The 17,895-nt window shown below is 41.2% G+C and overlaps 1 protein-coding gene across 1 annotated transcript; it reads left to right on the top strand.

The window, feature by feature from the left end:
• Nucleotides 1–5,440: 5,440 nt before the first annotated feature.
• SAR1A (secretion associated Ras related GTPase 1A) lies at nucleotides 5,441–16,167 on the top strand. Its single transcript, XM_081956193.1, has 7 exons — nucleotides 5,441–5,658; nucleotides 8,281–8,356; nucleotides 9,119–9,238; nucleotides 10,060–10,125; nucleotides 11,234–11,337; nucleotides 11,892–12,023; nucleotides 13,450–16,167. The coding sequence occupies exons 2-7, from the start codon at nucleotides 8,299–8,301 to the stop codon at nucleotides 13,564–13,566; spliced, it is 597 nt and encodes a 198-aa protein (XP_081812319.1). The 5' UTR covers nucleotides 5,441–5,658; nucleotides 8,281–8,298; the 3' UTR covers nucleotides 13,567–16,167.
• Nucleotides 16,168–17,895: the final 1,728 nt, after the last annotated feature.

Below are 17,895 nucleotides of genomic sequence, written 5' to 3'. Positions count from 1 at the left end.
AGTGTGTATGCCAGGAGGAAAACGTTATAATTATGCCAGACCCGCCAGTCGGAACAGATGAGTCTTCAATTTCTGTCGGAAGGAGCGGAGGTCAGTAGTGGTTCTAATGTCGGGGGGGAGGTCATTCCAGAGGGTTGGGCCCATCACAGAGAAGGCCCTACTCCTCGGTGTCGCCCGTTGGCATTGCCTAGTGGACGGCACCAGGAGAAGCCCCTCCCTGTGAGAGCGAATTGGCCGCAGGGATGTGTGTGGGAGGATGCGATCCCGCAGGTAGCTAGGCCCTGTGCCATGGAGCGCTTTAAAGATGGTAACCAGAACCTTGAAACGCACCCGAAAGACCACAGGCAGCCAGTGCAGCTCGCGCAGGAGAGGTGTTACATGGGAGTACCTGGTACTCCCCATGACTACCTGCGCGGCTGCGTTCTGAACTAGCTGCAGTCTTCGGGCGCGTCCCAAGGGGAGCCCCATGTAGAGAGCGTTACAGTAGTCCAGGCGAGACGTCACCAGTGCATGAGTGACTGTGCGTAGGGCATCCCGGTCCAGAAGGGGGCGCAATTGGTGCACCAGGCGAACCTGGTGGAACGCCCCCCTTGCCACGGCTGCCACATGGTCATCCATTGACAGCCGGGCATCTAGGAGGACGCCCAAATTGCGCGCCCGTTCCACAGGGGGCAATTGTTCGCCCCCTAGGGCCAGTGATGGAGTTAACTGGCTGAACCGGGGTGCCGGTAGCCACAGCCACTCGGTCTTGGAGGGGTTGAGTTTGAGTCTGTTGTCCCCCATCCAGACCCCGACGGCTTCCAAACACCGGGACATCACATCGACAGCCTCGTTGGGGTGGCCTGGGGTTGAGATGTACAACTGAGTATCGTCAGCGTACAGATGGTACTCAACCCCAAAGCCACGGATGATCTCACCCAGCGGCTTCACATATGCGTTGAACAAAAGGGGCGAGAGGACCGACCCTTGCGGCACCCCACAAGAGAGTGGCCTCAGGGTCGACCTCTGCCCCCCAGTCAACACACATTGCATCCGGCCGGAGAGGTAGGAGCCGAACCACCATAAAACGGTGCCTCCGACTCCCATCCCCTCCAGCCGGCGCAATAGGATACCATGGTCGATGGTATCAAAAGCCGCTGAGAGGTCTAATAGGACCAGGATAGAGGAACAACCCCTATCTCTGGCCCTCCAGAGATCATCAACCAACGCGACCAAGGCTGTCTCTGTGCTGTGCCCGGGTCGGAAGCCGGACTGGCATGGGTCTAGATATACGGATTCATCAAGGCGATGTGGAAATTGCTGCGCCACCACATTCTCAACAACCTAAAATAAAGCTATTTCTTTAGAAATTAAAGATGGCAATAAACATTAAAACCATATTTTAATGGAACGGATGACCTTGATTTCTTACGTGCAGTTTTTTAACTTCTATATTTTATTTTGAAGACATTCTCATTCACTAAAGGAAGTGGGGGGAAAGAGATTACAAGAGTAAGCTTCTTTTAAATGGATCTTTAAATGCAACTTGCTCAATATTGACCATACAAAGATCAGAATCGTGCAGGCCATAATATTCCCTGTGGTGTTTCATGGAAGCGGAAGTTTAAATACTTTAAAGAAGCAGGATAAGAAGATTATTGGTGCTTTTGAACTTTATTGTTGGTGATGACCCTGGCAAGCACAGAGGCAACATAGTCAGCTGAGAGTTAAAATCTTCCCTTCATTGCTCCAACTTCCCCAAATGCTCCCACGTTATGGCAAGTCCTAAAGCAAAGTGATCTCACACACACCTCCAGCAACCCCTAGCTGCAAGTAGTCGAGCAAAGTCCTGTGAATAGAAGGGCTGCAAAGTAAGAAATCCAGTTGGGCAAGGGAATAAGTCAATGAGTCCAGGAAGCAAAGGAACAAGGCAATTAATCCAGGAACCAAGAAATAAAGCAAGAAGTCCAGGAAATGCCAAACATCGGCAATGGCACACAAAACTCCATGAATTCAGTGTTTGTTCCTGACAAACGCCCCTTCCCACAGTGTCTCCTTAAGTCTCAAACCCCAGGTGCGCCTTCTGAAGAGGGGCGGGGCGCTCTCCCGAGTCGTCAGGTTGGTCTGCGCAGTTCCCATCGCCTCTCCACCGTTCATGCTTGGGGATCAGGAGGGGTCAGTTCTTGCTCATCTCCTGAGCTCCTCATTTCCATTCTGCCCCCTGCTGGTCCTCCTGGCCCTGTTCCTCCCTGCTAGCAAGCCATCCCACTCCTCAGGGACTCTGGCCTGCCTCCTCCCCACATTCCAATGAAGCTGCCCCCTCGGCTCCAACTCCGGCTTGTCTTCCTCAGCAAATTTAAGCTCTGATGGGGACACGACAACTTCTGAGAATACTGTGGACAACCCAGAAATCAAATAATCTAACAGTCACATCACGGGGGGTGGGGGGGGGTTGGTCATTGTAACTTTGGAGCCAGGTTGTAAGTACCCTTGGGGAAATCCATTGGTCATTAAGTACCTAGTTGTAAGTTGAGGACTATTTGTAGCATTAGTCATTTATATTTATATACCTGCCCATCTACAAAAACAACTCTGGGATGTACAATAGTGAATTAAAAAGAAAACCCAATAAATATAAAAACCGTCATTAAAAACTTAAAAAATACACAAGCAGAGAGGATATTGGTTGTTGTAAGGGAGCTGTTGCAGGATCTCTGGTCCCCTGCGACTCCTGGCTTTAAAGCAGAGACAGGTCTTGGAAGATTTTGTGGAATGTTGAAAGGGACCGAATTATCTTCGCTCCTGGGGTGGGAAAAAGATTCTATAATGCAGGTTCTAAAGCAGAGAAGGCCCACTTCCTGATACCCTTCAAGTGTAAATCCCCTTTTCTAACTAACATGAAAGCTACACATTCTTTAGTGGATAAAAATAAACATACTTTAATACTGAATTTTTTTTTAAATAGTTCTAGGATTTATTCTATATGTTTGATCATATTATATTTATTGCTTTTGGGAAACCAATCAGTTTATTTTTATTCGTTCCAGTGGATCATAAACCACTTGAAAACTAGATTTCCTTTATTGATTGATTTATTAAATATATATCCCACGTTTCCTCCAGAAACTGGAAGTTAAAGACCGAGCTCTCCCTGTCATTTTTTCCCCACAACAACCCGAGCGATAGATTGGGCTGAGACAAATTAACTGTCCCTATAAGCTTCCATAGCTTCTAGGTTGAAAGTGGACTAGTATTGGACCTTTCAAACCGTTGAACTGCTGGGGTTTTGCAAGGTTTGGCCACAGTCCATTTTCCAGTCCATTGGTGTTTATTTTAGCTGGTTGCCTTGTTTACCATAACTGCAAACAGATCTCAGCTCAGTATGCCTTGCCCAAACAGAACCCAAGCCAGAAAGGTAGATAGGTACCTACATCATTAAAGGTACATAGATCATTATCTATGTATACCTATGAGGAGAGACATCTTACCCAAGAGAGGAAGAATTTAGAAAGGAAGAAAATATCTGCTGGGGGGCAGGGAGCTGAGGCTCTGAGTTTATGTATTTAGAAATACGTTTCTCCTTTAGGGAAAATATAATATTCTGCCTTTATAATATTTCCTAGAATATTTCTAGGAAGGTGCTAACTTCCTACATCAGTATTAGATCCAACTTTACACACTGCACTCCAAATACATGTAGTCATTGACTTACAACTGCAATCGGGACCAGATTTAGTCATAGATCAAGGCACCTATATAAGCAGTTCTGATTTTGCAACGTTTTTTCCGGCAGGTATTAAGTGGTCATTAAGCAAACACTGCACCCATGGATGCTTTTGCCAGAAACTGGCAAAAAGAGTCACAAATCGCAGTCATGTGACCCTTAGGACATTACAACCAGTCATAAAGGCAAGCAGTTGCCATCAGTGTGTTTGTGTGTGTTTGTGCGTAATTAAAGAAGCCAAAAGTGTCCCAACTGTTCTGAGCCTACTGTAATTTCACTCATTAACCAATAGGTCATAAAATCAAATCAAACCTTTATTGTCAATGCACAACATGTGTACAATGAAATTGAATGAGCCTCCCTTGATGCAGCCCACCCAAGACCACAGAATACATATCAATAAATCAATAAGTAAAAGAAATCCCTAAACCCAATAAGAAATAAACTAACACACATATCCACATACCTACAGTACATACAGTACATACATACATACATACATACATACATACGATTATTACACACACACACGTATGTACACTATACTATTATATTACACTGGTATTTACATGTTGCATGCTACTCTGGTACTGCAAGTCTATCACATTAGCTGATTGTGGTGTTATATTGCATTTAAGAGTCTTGACAGCCCATGGATAAAAGCTATTTTTAGCCTATTTGTTTGGCTGGCTATGCTTCTATATCTCCTACCTGATGGTAGGAGAATTGAGGATTACCTATGTACTTCAATTCCATAGAATAGAATAGAATAGAATAGAATAGAATAGAATAGAATAGAATAGAATGGAATGCAATGCAATGCAATGCAATGCAATGCAATGCAATGCAATGGATTGGGAGTGGAATGGGAACAGGAATAGGAATAGGAATGGAATGGGAATAGGTATGGAATAAAAGAATAGAATAGAATAGGAATAAGAATGGAATAGAATAGAATGGGGATGGGAATGGGATGGGAATAGGTATGGAATAGAATAGAATAGGAATAAGAATGGAATAGAATGGGAATGGGAATAGGAATGGAATAGAATGGGAATAGGAATGGAATAGAATGGGAATAGGAATGGAATAGAATTTTTTATCGGCCAAGTGTGACTGGACACACAAGGAATTTGTCGTTAGTGCAAATGCTCTCATAAAAGGATATATATGTGTGGATATATGTGTGTGTTTGTGTCTATTTCTTAATTTAATTTTAGTCATAATTTTATTTAAATTACACATATAAGTTTATTTATTTTATTTGAATTACACGTTATTTATTTTATTTGTATAAACGGCGTAAACAAAAAACATTCGCTCAGTAGCATAGTGATGGAGAAATTGACTTTAGTCTTCTTGCGGAGATATTACAATTAAAACAACCATTTTTTGTTGGGAAATTTTAGAAGATGAAGTGGTTGGGGTTTTGTTCCCCTTAGTTATCCCTCTTTTTCTTTGGTCCCAAAAGAAAAATTCCCCGCCCGTTTCAAAACTGTACATCCCTCAGCTCAGAATTCCCTCCAAAAGACAGAAAAATTCCTCCCCCATGACGTCAAAAGAGCCAACCAATCACGTCCATCCAACCCCGGGAACCAAGCGGCCTCTTCGGAAAGCCTGGTGAGTCAGAGGGGGGCGTGGCTTGCGCTCCCCGTCACGCGCCTGGAGGCCGAAACCTAGCGCGTGGCAGGAGCCCGTCGCCGGCGCTCTCTCTTCCCAACCGGAAGCTGCCCGCCGAACACCGTCACCGCCGAAGGAGGAGATGCTACGTATTTCCGGCGTGGAGGTGGCGGCTTGGGGAGGGAGGGAGTGTGTGAGAGAGCGAGAACGACAGGAGGCTTCGCCGGGACGCGAGAGAGAGCGAGAAAGAGAAAAGGGGAGTCGTTGCTGCCGCCGCTGTCGTGAAAAGCTTTATCCGCCTTGGCGAAAGGAGCCGCTGCTTGCCTGAGAGGAAGGTGAGGGAGAGACCACGGCCGATGGGTTTTCGGCCTGAGCCGGCCGGTGGGCGGGTTAAAAAAAACCGAGCGGGGGGGGGCGGGCGGAAGGCGAGCAAGTGACACGCAGGCGAAATGAGGGTGGGGAGCCCCCCCTTTTCTCTCAGCCGATGGTTTCTCCCGTTCTTCTTCTAAACACTTGCCTTCGGCTCTCTCGGCTCTTTCTTGGGACCCGCCGGAGATTCCCGAGGCCATCCCGGAGCCCTTGGCGGATTGTATTTCGGCTCCCCGTCGCCCCCCTCGGGTGGCTGGGTGCTGATCCGATCCCCCTGAAGAGGTGGGAAACTGGGCTTAGGGTGGGTTTCTCCTCCCCCTTCCTGTGCCTGATTTGGGGCTCCGCTCTCCTGCGGCTAAATGGGGGGGGGGTCTCGGTACCTCGTTTCTCGCTTTTGTAGGGTTTCTCTTTCGGGGATGTTTCGCTTTGTGTAGGAACCGGCAAGATCGAGGGTGAATTCCCCCCCCCCGTATGCTGGGAACCCCCCCAAGGCGTACAATAATTATGATTTCCAAAATATAAAATTCGGGGGGGGGGTGAGTGCTGATGTGCCGCTTTTAATGGCTGTTTTCAATCCGGGCTGCTTAGTTTTGTCTTTTTTTAAAATGTTTTTTATGATTTTTTTAACCTTAGCATTTATTTTTTTGTATTCTGCTGGAGGGGATAGGCTCTAATAATAAAAAGCAAACCACGTAATGAAATAAATAGAAATAAAAGATGCTGATGCTTGAATATTATTGCAAGCTGGGGGTAGGCTAAAGGTAAAGGTTCCCCTGGCACATATGTGCTAGTCGTTCCTGATTCTGGGGGTTCGTGCTCATCTCCTTTTCAAAGCCAAAGAGCCAGCGCTGTCCGAAGTCGTCTCCATGGTCATGTGGCCGGCATGACTAAAGCACGGAGCGCTGTTACCTTCCCACCAAAGGTGGTCCCAATTTTTCTACTTGCATTTTTACCTGCTTTCGAACTGCAAGGTTGGCAGAAGCTGCGACATTACACGACACTAGGGATTCAAACTGCCGACCTTTCTGATCGACAGGCTCAGCATCTTAGCCACTGCGCCCCTGGGGGTGGGATAGGGGGCTCCAAAAGCCAATAGTCCAATAAGGCCTTTCCTTGTTTTGGGATCCAGCAATTATTGGGTAGGTAGATTTTGGAAGCATCAGTTTACTTGCTGCCACCCTCTGTGTTATGCAACTGCGGTAGTTGTTGACCAGGTTATGTACTTCACACGATCATGTAACTGAAGTAAGATTGGTTGCTTTTTTAAGTCCTTGATTTTGGTTTTACCCTGAAAGTGTCCCCTTAATGCAGTGCCATTGCAATGTATTCTTCTCTATTAAAACAGCTCTCTTCTGTTTAGCTGTCAGTGATTGGAAACACTGTATTTGTTGTGTGCCTGCCCAATACTCAATTGATCTTTGGTGGAATAAGTCCACCCCCAATCTGGTGAAAAGAGAAGAATGCCGTTTCTTTCATTAGTGCAAATTAAGAATGGTTCATTTGAGACCTTTCTTAGAAGTGTGCAATATCATTTCTAAAAACAAAGGTTCTCTCTTAGGCCATCTAATCAAGTACGGTTAACTCTTAAAGTCATTTAGAAATTTAATTATTTAGCAGTGTCAGTTTCTTAATTGAAAACAAAAATTCCCTGCTAAGAACTATGTTATTTAACTATTTAGTGTCTTTCAAAATAGTGTTTTAACTGGAGAAATCATTTTGGGAGCTGGATTAAGCCTGGGATTGATTTGGACAATTATATTAAAGCAATTACATGCCTTATCAAAGGTGGTGAGAATTTTATTTAGAATTCAAAATGTAGAGAATATAGCAAGCGAATAATAATGAAATATCTAGGCTTTGTGCTAATCTTCCCAGCACCTTTCATTTTAATCAAATCATGCTCTGACAGATTTAAGAAGTTATTGTAGATTTTTTAAATTTTTCTATACTACTTTTCATTCCAAAGAAGCCTAGCATAGTTTATGAAAGAGCAGTAAACCAACCTTGAAAAAAATAAAGCAGAAAACTTCTTAGAAATAATATATTAATATTAAATCTATTTTTAAAGTCACTATTATATCACCCTAGGCAATTTGTTATCCTTCTAATGTTTGTGGGAGCAATTTGTTTTTCAGGGTTGTTTTTTTTTTTAAAGAAAACCATGTGAGGGCTACCGGAACATGTCACGGAGAAACAGGTTCATAATTAGGAACTGCCACTGAGTTCTTGCTTGACTACCATATTGTCAGCCAAGTGCACTGGTGGCAGCACAAACAGTGTGATCTTCTATTAAAAGGTCATAGCTAAGATTATCGCTCTATCTTTTGCCAATTCTGTCCTTCCTCGGTTCAGAATAGAACTTGATTTCTGTTCATCCGAGGTTAGGAATCACAATCCTGTTGATACTGCATAGAATGACACTGAAGCTATTTTGTAAGTGTGATTTGTTCCTGCTAACTTCAGAAGTGAGTTGCAATATTTATTATCAGGACTTGAATATAGAATTTCTACTGGTTCCTAGTTCACATGTGAATAATGTTTCCTTATTGCATTAAGACATTTAATTAAATATGCCTATTTTTTTCCAGGTACATAATTCTTCCATTATGTCATTCTTGTTTGAATGGATCTATAATGGCTTCAGCAGTGTGCTGCAGTTCCTAGGTAAGACTTTAAATGTTTATCAATGAATAATTTTCCGGGGCTTATTTATTAACTTAAAAATGAGGGGATTTTTAGATTGCTATAGCAAAAGGCAATAATCCCTCCAGACAAAATCTTAATTTTGTGTGGCCAGGTGCCAGTTTTATCTTTTCAGATAGAAAATTGGGAAGTTAAAATTTTAAAATCAGTCTACTTTGCTTTTATATTTGCATCCTTCTAGAAATATAGGGGACTTTAGCTTAGTGTTACATATAATGTGGAAATATTTCAATCCTCCCCTCTCCCCAAAATAGTGCATATCATAAATTTTACTAAACCATTTTGATTCAGACACAAAGGGGCAGAAATGAAGCCTAAAATATCAATGTTAGGGGTGATAGAAAATTCATTTGGGATGTGTAATCTAAAATACAATAACAGCAACACCATCCCCCCTAGTAGCTGCCAGTGGAATATATCCCACTGACTGACTTACTAACTTGATCTTCCCTGTGCCTTTTCTCTCACCCTCCTGATGCCAAAGCATCATGGCATAACCTTTGTGCCTACTGGGTCCTTCCTAATACATTTCCTTCATTGCCAGTATCCACTGCAGCACACATACTTCCATCCACAATTTCCCCACATTTTCCCTTCCCTGCCGAATACCTGCTGTGGGAGTCATGTAAATTGCACTCTCTGTTCACTTTGGGGAATAAGAATGCTCAATAGGCTTAATCCAATAAAGACTTCATTTTATTTCATACATGCTTTTTTCCACAGGATTGTATAAGAAGTCTGGAAAATTAGTTTTCTTGGGTTTGGATAATGCAGGCAAAACTACTCTTCTTCACATGCTAAAGGATGACCGATTGGGTCAACATGTTCCCACATTATATCCAAGTAAGCACCATATAGTTACGGAATTGTATATTGATGTCATTTTAGAACATAATTGTATGATAATGTTGAAGATTAGTATACTTAGAAAAAAAAGTTGCTTCATGTTTGGGCTTAATTGTTTGAAAATGACAAGCTTGTTCCTAATCCCAATATCTTTTGTGAGATTTATTACTTGGAAAGGAAAAAAGAGATTAGGCTCAAGATTATGATTCAGTGTGTTATATTAAATACAAATATTACCTGATTCAGTTCATGAGTTAGGAGGAATTGCAAGTAGCTGAAGGGCAATATGTGCCTTCCAGAGGTTGATGAACTTCAGTTCCCATCTGTCCTAGCAGAAGTGATTGAATTATAGGAATTACTTTCCAACATCTAACCTGTCAAATTAACCTACATCTATTTTAAGATCTTATGCCTCTTTCTTCCTTCTATTGTTTATGGAAGTATCGTGTTTTAATCCCTAATCAGCATCATTTTTATCGGGAAGCTTGGAATTTTGGGGTTGCCTAAAAATATGCAATATCTATATGGAGTCTGTTATCAAAGTAAGCTATGAAATCGTTTAAGCTGGGTGTTTTCAATCAGACGTTAAATAGACATTCATTGAGGGTGCTCTAAGTTTATTCTTGCACTATGCAGATGTTGGATTCACTGGTTATTTAAATCTCTCAAGTTCTTTACTTGTATGAATATTTCTGAAGGGCATTAGGTTGGGGAAGGCTGATCTTAACGTATCTTGAATAGTTTATGCCTTATGGTAATTGACATTTTAAAGACCATATCCACTGCTAAAGGCTATAAAACACTTCTGTCTTCTCTAGCATCAGAAGAATTAACAATTGCAGGAATGACTTTCACCACTTTTGATCTTGGTGGCCACGAGCAAGGTAATCAGTAGTGATGCTTGTTATTTTGTTATTCTCTTATTCCTGGCTAAACAAAGAAGAGGGAGTCAAACTATTCTCCAAAGCACCTGAGGGCAGAAGGAGAAGCAATGGGTGGAAACTAATCAAGGAGAGAAGCAACTTAGAACTGAGGAGAAATTTCCTGACAGTTAGAACAATTAATCAGTGGAACAGCTTGCCTCCAGAAGTTAAGAAGATGTTGGACAACCATTTTTCTGAAATGGTATAGGTTTTCCTGCCTAGGCAGGGGGCTGGACTAGAAGACCTCCAAGGTCCTTTCCAACTCTGCTACTGTATTGTATTGTATAATCTGAGAGAAAGTGTCCTTTAAGCAGATAAAATGTTCTACTAATGGAGATGCCATTCAGGTACATTAATGTCTGTGTTGCCCATATTTATTCTCACATTCATGAAGGTCACAAATAGGTTGTCTTCCTCTTACAGCAGAGGAAGTCATGACAATATATTGCTAAATATTGGCTTTAAGGTAAAATAAGTGCACACAAGTGCAGGTAGTCCTCGATTTAACAACAGTTCATTTAGTGACCGTTCAAAGTTATAACGGCACCGAAAAAAGTGACTGATGACCATTTTTCACACTTACGACCATTGCAGCATCCCCAGGGTCACATGATATTCATTCGGATGCTTAACAACTGACTCACATTTATGACAGTTGCAGCATCCCGGAGTCATGAGATCCACTTTTGCGACCTTCTGACAAGCAAAGTCAATGGGGAAACCAGATTCACTTCACAACTGTGTTACTAATTTAAAAACTGCAGTGATTCACTTAACAATGTGGGTGACAAAAGACGTAAAATGGAGCAAAATTCACTTAACAAATTTCTCACTTTGGCTCAATTGTGGCCGTATGTTGAGGACTACCTGTATGCAAAATCCTCAAGTACTGTGTTAAGCACACACGTCAAACCACCTAACTTAATTAGTAGAAGACTCAGTGCAATATAGGTTGAATTGTGATATCAAGCTGAACATGGAAGATAGCTAAGGAGGCTCAAAATACATTTTCCATCCCTTTATTGATGTTGGTGCTATATTTTCACAAGTGCTTTTGTTTCCCTTAAAGCGCGGCGTGTCTGGAAGAATTATTTCCCAGCAATTAATGGGATTGTCTTTTTAGTGGATTGTGCAGATCACTCTCGTCTTTTGGAATCTAAAGTGGAGCTCAATGTGAGTAACTTTTTCCTTTGAATGCACTTGTACTAGTTGTATTGATATATCCCTTTTCTCTCTTGGACAACAAGTTAATTTAAAATGTGCACCTATGAGCAAAAAGGAAGCTAAATACTAGTATGAATTTGGTATGAAAGCCAGCTGGGTGAGTTTGCAGCAGTCTCACTCTGTCAGCCCAACTCATCTCACAGGGTTGTGATGAGGAAAATAGGAGGATAATATATTAGTTATGTTTGTCACCTTGAGTTATTTATAAAAATAATAAAGGTGGAATTTTAAAAAAATCTTTTAAATATAAAGCAGTACTTGTACATAATTTGGAATGTGTTTCATAAATTTGAATTGTAAGTTACACGCCATCACTATGATATTTAGATTTACGAGGTCATGTTGTGACTTAAAATATTCCAAATACAATTAATGAAATAATATGTATGTATCTATTGTCTATTAGTAGCATTTTCTGAAATTGGGTTTGGTATTCCTACTTAAAATTATTAGTCGCCTTCTATGGTTACATAGTTGCACATTTCCCCCCTTTTTTCCCTTAGGCACTAATGACTGATGAGACAATATCCAATGTGCCAATTCTTATCTTGGGTAACAAGATTGACCGACCAGAAGCTATCAGTGAGGAGAAGCTGAGAGAGATTTTTGGTCTTTACGGACAGACAACAGGAAAGGTAAGGAATCAAAGCTTGGTTCTAAAATTAATATACCTTATTTTTTGAAATATATTTTTCTGAATACTATCGTATATCAACTTTCTAATGTTGGCTCTTAAAATACCACAGGAACACAAGTAACAATTTTTATTAGATCCAAGTATGGTACAAATGAATTTATTAGATTAATGTAGAATAGCCTAATTTTATACTTCTGTATGTTTACAAAAGAATGTTTTGTATGGTTAGTTAATGAACATAATTTAGTTTTTATAAATCAGAGTACACTTCCTTGGAAGCCTGAATTGTTAACTTTGTGATTGTATGTTGGTGTGTGGAGAATTTAAATTAGAATCAAGTGCAGTTAGGTGTGACAAATATATTGGTGTTTAAATGGATACAAGACAACTAAACTGATTGTGGACAACAGCACCAATAATACAACAGAATTAGGAAGGATATATTGACCAACACCCGTTGGGCATAATCAGTTTTATACTTGTAGTTTCTTTTGTAAAGACTTCAATTAATTTAGCCTCCAGTGTTAACCTGGGAACTAAAATATTCTCACGCTGTTTTTTTAATATCACCATTTTTGGTGTCTGATTAGTATTTTTTCATCCTGTTTAGAGATTGTCTTGGGAAGCATAAGAGTATCCTTAGATGATAGATAAGGAAAAAATTGTTGCATATGCCCTTTACTGTAGGCTTAAATAGATTATTTGTGGTATCCCTTTCCTGCCAGAATAAAGCAGTGTGATTTACCATTCAAAAAAAAAATTAAACTACACAAAGGTTTCTTTTCTTTTTTTGAAGCAAGCTTTAGTCTTAAAATGTCTAGAGACTGCATAACCTCAGGGGACATGAGGTAAAGGTTGCCCAACAGCTTTCTCTCCCCCCCCTCCCCACCACCTTTCCTTCAGATGCACAGTTCTAAATGTTTTTGGGCAATCTTACAGTTTCATTGTAGCTCTTGGATCAGTATCAAAAACTGATATGCCAGGCCACATAATCAAGAACAATCTTTCAACTTTTTGCTTGGAACCGAAAGAAATGCTAGATTGTAGGCTTTGACAATTCGTATTGTTCATGATTATAGAAATATATTGCTGAATTTCAAATTAGAAGCTTATATGTATTTTATATTTGCAACTCTATCAAAGAAAATCCGAAGTTACTCATTTTCATTTTCTTTGTCCCTTTAACCCTTGCAATTTGTCCATCTCTATTTTCCTATTTTTTTCTGTCTTTTTTTATATCTTTTTTTTTTTAGAAATTAAATTTAAAAAATTACCTTGCAGCTCTAAAATCAGATATGACCGTGTTTATAACAAAGCTGTGTTTGTCCTGGTATCTGGGATTGAATGCCCAGAATTTCTGCCAGTGCAGGTAAAAGGTTCCGCAATGGACTCCTTTTTGAATGAATTTCTGTTTAATTCTCTAGGGGAATGTGCCATTGAAGGACCTGAACACGCGTCCTATGGAAGTGTTCATGTGCAGTATACTGAAGAGGCAAGGCTACGGTGAAGGTTTTCGTTGGCTGTCACAGTACATTGACTGATACTGGAGAGACAGATCTATTCCTGGACTGATCCTGTTCACAAATTCCTTATGGGCTTTTCTATTAGAACATGGAAGACTCTCCATCTGCATACTGGCAACGACCAAGAGACTCCTTTCTTCAGTTACCCTACATCACAGTGGTGACACAATTCTTTTCCCTGTGTCTGGGAGATAACATTCTGTACACTGGTGCAGGTTGTCACTTCCAGTGGCCGTGGATTCCTATGGAAACCCTGGCTTTCACTTACAAATGGGATGAGCGAGCTGGAATGCCAAGCTCTGTGCGCGGCACTCTTTGTGGCTGGAAAAGAGGACATGTCTCACCACTGTGGCCAATTGATTTCAAAGAAAGCAACTATATTTTTTAAAGGAAGTGTTTGGTGTAAATGGCGTCCCTTTAGATTTTTCTTAAGTTTAGCATTCATCCTGTTCAGGCCAGAGTCTGTTAGGATTTTTTTTTTTAAAGAAAAAAAATATCTATTTAATGGTATTTAGGCTGTTCCCAAATGACCGAACCAGCTATCATGATATTCAAAATCTTTAGCAAACAGAGAGAGAGAGAGACGGCTTTCAAAGCCCTGTAAGGTGGTTGCGCTGTCACACTGCTCAATCATGAAGATGGTGCTATTGGGACTGACTTGTGCAATGATATTTTTCTTTAACTTACAGGGAATTTAGTTGGGGGGTGGGAGGGGGATGGAGTACACGCAGAGGCACACTTATTTAGCCTTCCTTGTCATGTGCAGGAGTCTGAAATGTGGTTGACCCCCTTTATTTGCCCCACCTCTAAAAGTTACGATCACTTTCCTTAATGGCAGTTTTTTTCTTCTTCTTCTTCCTCCTCCTCTGCAGCACCAGCAGAAAGTTTGTCTTGGACCTAACAATACACGATGTTCTACATTGCAGGCAACTGCAAAACAACAAAACAAAAAAAAACACTGTAGAAATCATGAATTTTTTTGGGGGTGGGGGGGTGGTTATTGTAGCATTAAATTGTTCCAACAAGTGCGTATCAAATGCTGTTACTGTAAACTAACCCTGTTTCTTTTACACTCAACAGAGCTTGTGTTTGAATTTTCATTACTTGCCTAGACGTCTTCATTTCCACTTAAAACAGGCATTCTTCTTCTTGGCTGGAAGCGTGAAGATGCTTTTAATTAAAACTATTTAGTGCTTGTGGACAGACTTGCTTTGGTGAATGCAGGGGACCCCATGTCTGAAGAGACTGGCTTTCTGACTCCCATTGCAAAACATGAATTGCAAAATGGCGGTACACTATAGGCATTTAACTCCAGGGAAGGATAACACTATATGGGTATGGGTGTGTTCACTTAAATCAGGGCTGGGAAACTGTGGTCCTTTTATGACTGGTGGACTTCGACTTCCAGAATTCCTGAGCCAGAGTTGAAGTTCGCCAGTTATAATGGAGCCAGTCCCCCCCACTCTCTGAATTAAATGCTAGTTATGGTTGAGTGTCTTTTATCCTAGCATCAACTTTGAGAGGGGGGAAAAGTGAATCATTAACAGTTGGATATCCCAGAAATCCTCCTGTAATTTTGGACATCTGTTTTAATAACCTCTAAATTGTCAGTTTCACCCAGTGCATCGGCAGGTCAGAATGCATTGGTCTTTACCTAAAATTACTAGTTTCAGGTAAAAACTCATGGAGACTTCTGAAGTATGTAATGCGACATCAGGATAAATACTTTACTTCCCTGCCTGCAAAAAGGGCTGACTATTTTTACAAATATGAAGCATCTTAAAACTCTGCAGGTCGAAAAGAGTCCAGTTTGCAATTCCAGAGGTAATTTCAGTCTCATAATTCCATTGGAAGAGCTATGACAGAGTAGCCAGTTCCTGAAAGGGACAATTGGGGAAGAGTCCATTATAATTAACCAGGCTCTTTTCTGATGTGGTTATTCTTGAACTGTTTGCAATATCTTCATCAAAACAATTACTTACAGCATCATTGTTGAGTTCAATTTGTGGTTTGTAAAACCTTTGGGTTTTATGTAAGAAGATTTTCGATGATTTGTGAATATTTCCTAGGCCAAAGTGCCTGTGAATATGGTGCCAAGGAGATGTGGAAAACTCTTAAGTGTACATGAGTCCACAAAAAACAAAAAACCTTGATTGGGTGCGAATAATGTAGCATCTGCTCCATTGAACATCTGTAATTCTCTCAATCAAGGGATACGGAGGGATGGCTCACCTTGGATCAACATGAGATGTGATAACCTTTATCTCCAACTACATGCTTAAAAAAAGAAGGCCCTGGTAAGCAGAGCTATAAGACGGTGGCCAAAGGAGCAACTTCTATGAAAGTGGTATCTCAGCCACTGGAGAAACCGGTTGTGTATGGCTCTGATCTGTTTTTTGCCTGCTGTGTTCTGTCTTTGGACATGTCTCCTTGCAATGTCTGGCTATAAAGTTTAATATATTCCTTAGGAACCGGGTTACAGATTGGAAACTAGAGTAAACATCATTCTGTTAGCAAAATGTTTTAACTTCCAATTTCTGGAAATGAGGAACATGTTTGCAGAGACGGTTTGTCTGTATCCAAAACATTTTAATAAAGTTTTTTTTTAAAAAAAAAACCCCACACAATTATATACATATACTTGGGTTGAATCTGGCCCTAATATAATCCAGGGGCAGGTGTTGTAGAAGGCGTCCATGTCCTGGGCCGCAAATACATTCTTGACCAATGTCAAATTGGGAGTGAATCATTTGATATCTTTTCATCCATAAGTAAATTAAATAATCAAGAAAAAATACAAGGTCTAGTAAAACACATTGAGGATCATAGCAAGAAGTCCGCTGTAATGGAAAAGCTACACAAGGGGGAAGGAAATAAGGATGCCTGTTAAATTGAAAAATAACTGCTGGATGCTATAGTTCCATGATAGTGAACCTATGGCACATGTGCCAAAATGACATGCAGAGTCACGCCAGCTGTCACCTGTTGCTCTTCCGGGTTCTGGCACGCACACATGCACCAGCCAGCACATGTACATGCGTACCAGAAACCGTACAACCAGATAATTGGCGCACATGCACACGCTGGAAACCGGAAGCTCAGCATTCTGGTGCACACATACTCTTCCAGATTTCGTCGCTCCCGCACGGGCACACCAGGGAGCTGCTTTTTTGATTTCCGGGACTCTCCCCCCCTCCCCCTGTGCCCGCTCCCATTTCGGCACTCTGGCGAAAAGATTTGCCAACACTGTTATAGTTTAATAATTTTTTGACAGCATAAAAGAATATATGAAAATAATGTTCCTCTACTCACCATCTTTGCTGTAAGACTCCTAGCCTGAGTACTGTGCTTCAGCAAATGAGAACTGGTTGTACCTGTTTTATGCAAGTCATCTGAATCCGCCCATCAGGAAGGCTGCCTATCCAATTCTAGGAAGAGTTGGGAGCCAGGGCTTCCATTCATATGGACAGGTTCAGTTATTGACTTGTAGATTTCCCTCTTGATTTTAAACCCCTCTCGCAGCTGACCTGTAAGAGCAGCTTCCAAGAAAGGTTTTGGAAAAATGGAACAAAAAGCTGAAAATTCAATCCTCAGTAGTGGATTTTGGCTGGCAGTGGCTCTTGAAAAGATTTTTAGTCTTCTATTCTGTGGTCTGGCCGGTACCCAATGCTCTGGAGGTCGTCTTTAAAATGTGAGTTTAATTTCCTCTTGTATTCTTGGCATTTAGCATCTGTCGACACAATTTATTTGAATAAATGCTGTGGATGAAAACAAAAAGTGTAGGAAAGAGAGAGGAAGGACGGGAGAAACTAGATACAAACATGAACAATGGAGAAGAAGAGAAAAATAAGGGGATTTTCAGTAGAAATGGGCTCTTCAAGCAAAGATTTCATATGTCCGAATAGGAAGGAAAATCCTTCCTGGTCAAGAAACAGCTAAAGGAGAGCTCTCCATCACCCCCGATTGCAATGTAATGAAGGAAATATCTCCATTCTCTGGCTTCAAAAGTACAATGGTGGTTCCAGGCACAGAGCCAAGATCTCAAGAATTAAAGATTTAACTCATGTTGCTAAGTATGGTTGTGCAATAGGGATTCTAGATCTAATCCCTTTTCTTGGAAGCAGAATGGATAATTTCAGGTCACCTGAATTGGTCTTCAAGACCTTGGAAGTATTGCAGGCAGGCCTTCACCGAAGGTGCAAGAGCCCAAGTTATTTTTTTTTAAATTTGTTAGATTTGTGTGCCGACCATCTCGTCTAGAGGCGTTGTGGGCACTTCAGCCGGCACACTCCATGACTAGCTCTGATTTGGACACATTTTAATTTTTCAAAGGGGACAAAACCAGTC

This window comes from Natrix helvetica, assembly GCF_964273705.1.
Source record: "Natrix helvetica genome assembly, chromosome: 5".
NCBI classification, from domain to species: Eukaryota; Metazoa; Chordata; class Lepidosauria; order Squamata; family Natricidae; genus Natrix; species Natrix helvetica.
Note: the sequence above shows the minus strand (reverse complement) of the source record. Positions and strands in the feature narration are given on the sequence as shown.

Coding starts and splice junctions, on each gene's coding strand:
- SAR1A (XM_081956193.1), top strand. CDS start 8,299: ATGTCATTCTTGTTTGAATGGATCTATAATGGCTTCAGCAGTGTGCTG. Junction 10,126..11,233: donor TCTTGGTGGCCACGAGCAAG/GTAATCAGTAGT, acceptor TTTCCCTTAAAG/CGCGGCGTGTCTGGAAGAAT. Junction 11,338..11,891: donor AATCTAAAGTGGAGCTCAAT/GTGAGTAACTTT, acceptor TTTTTCCCTTAG/GCACTAATGACTGATGAGAC.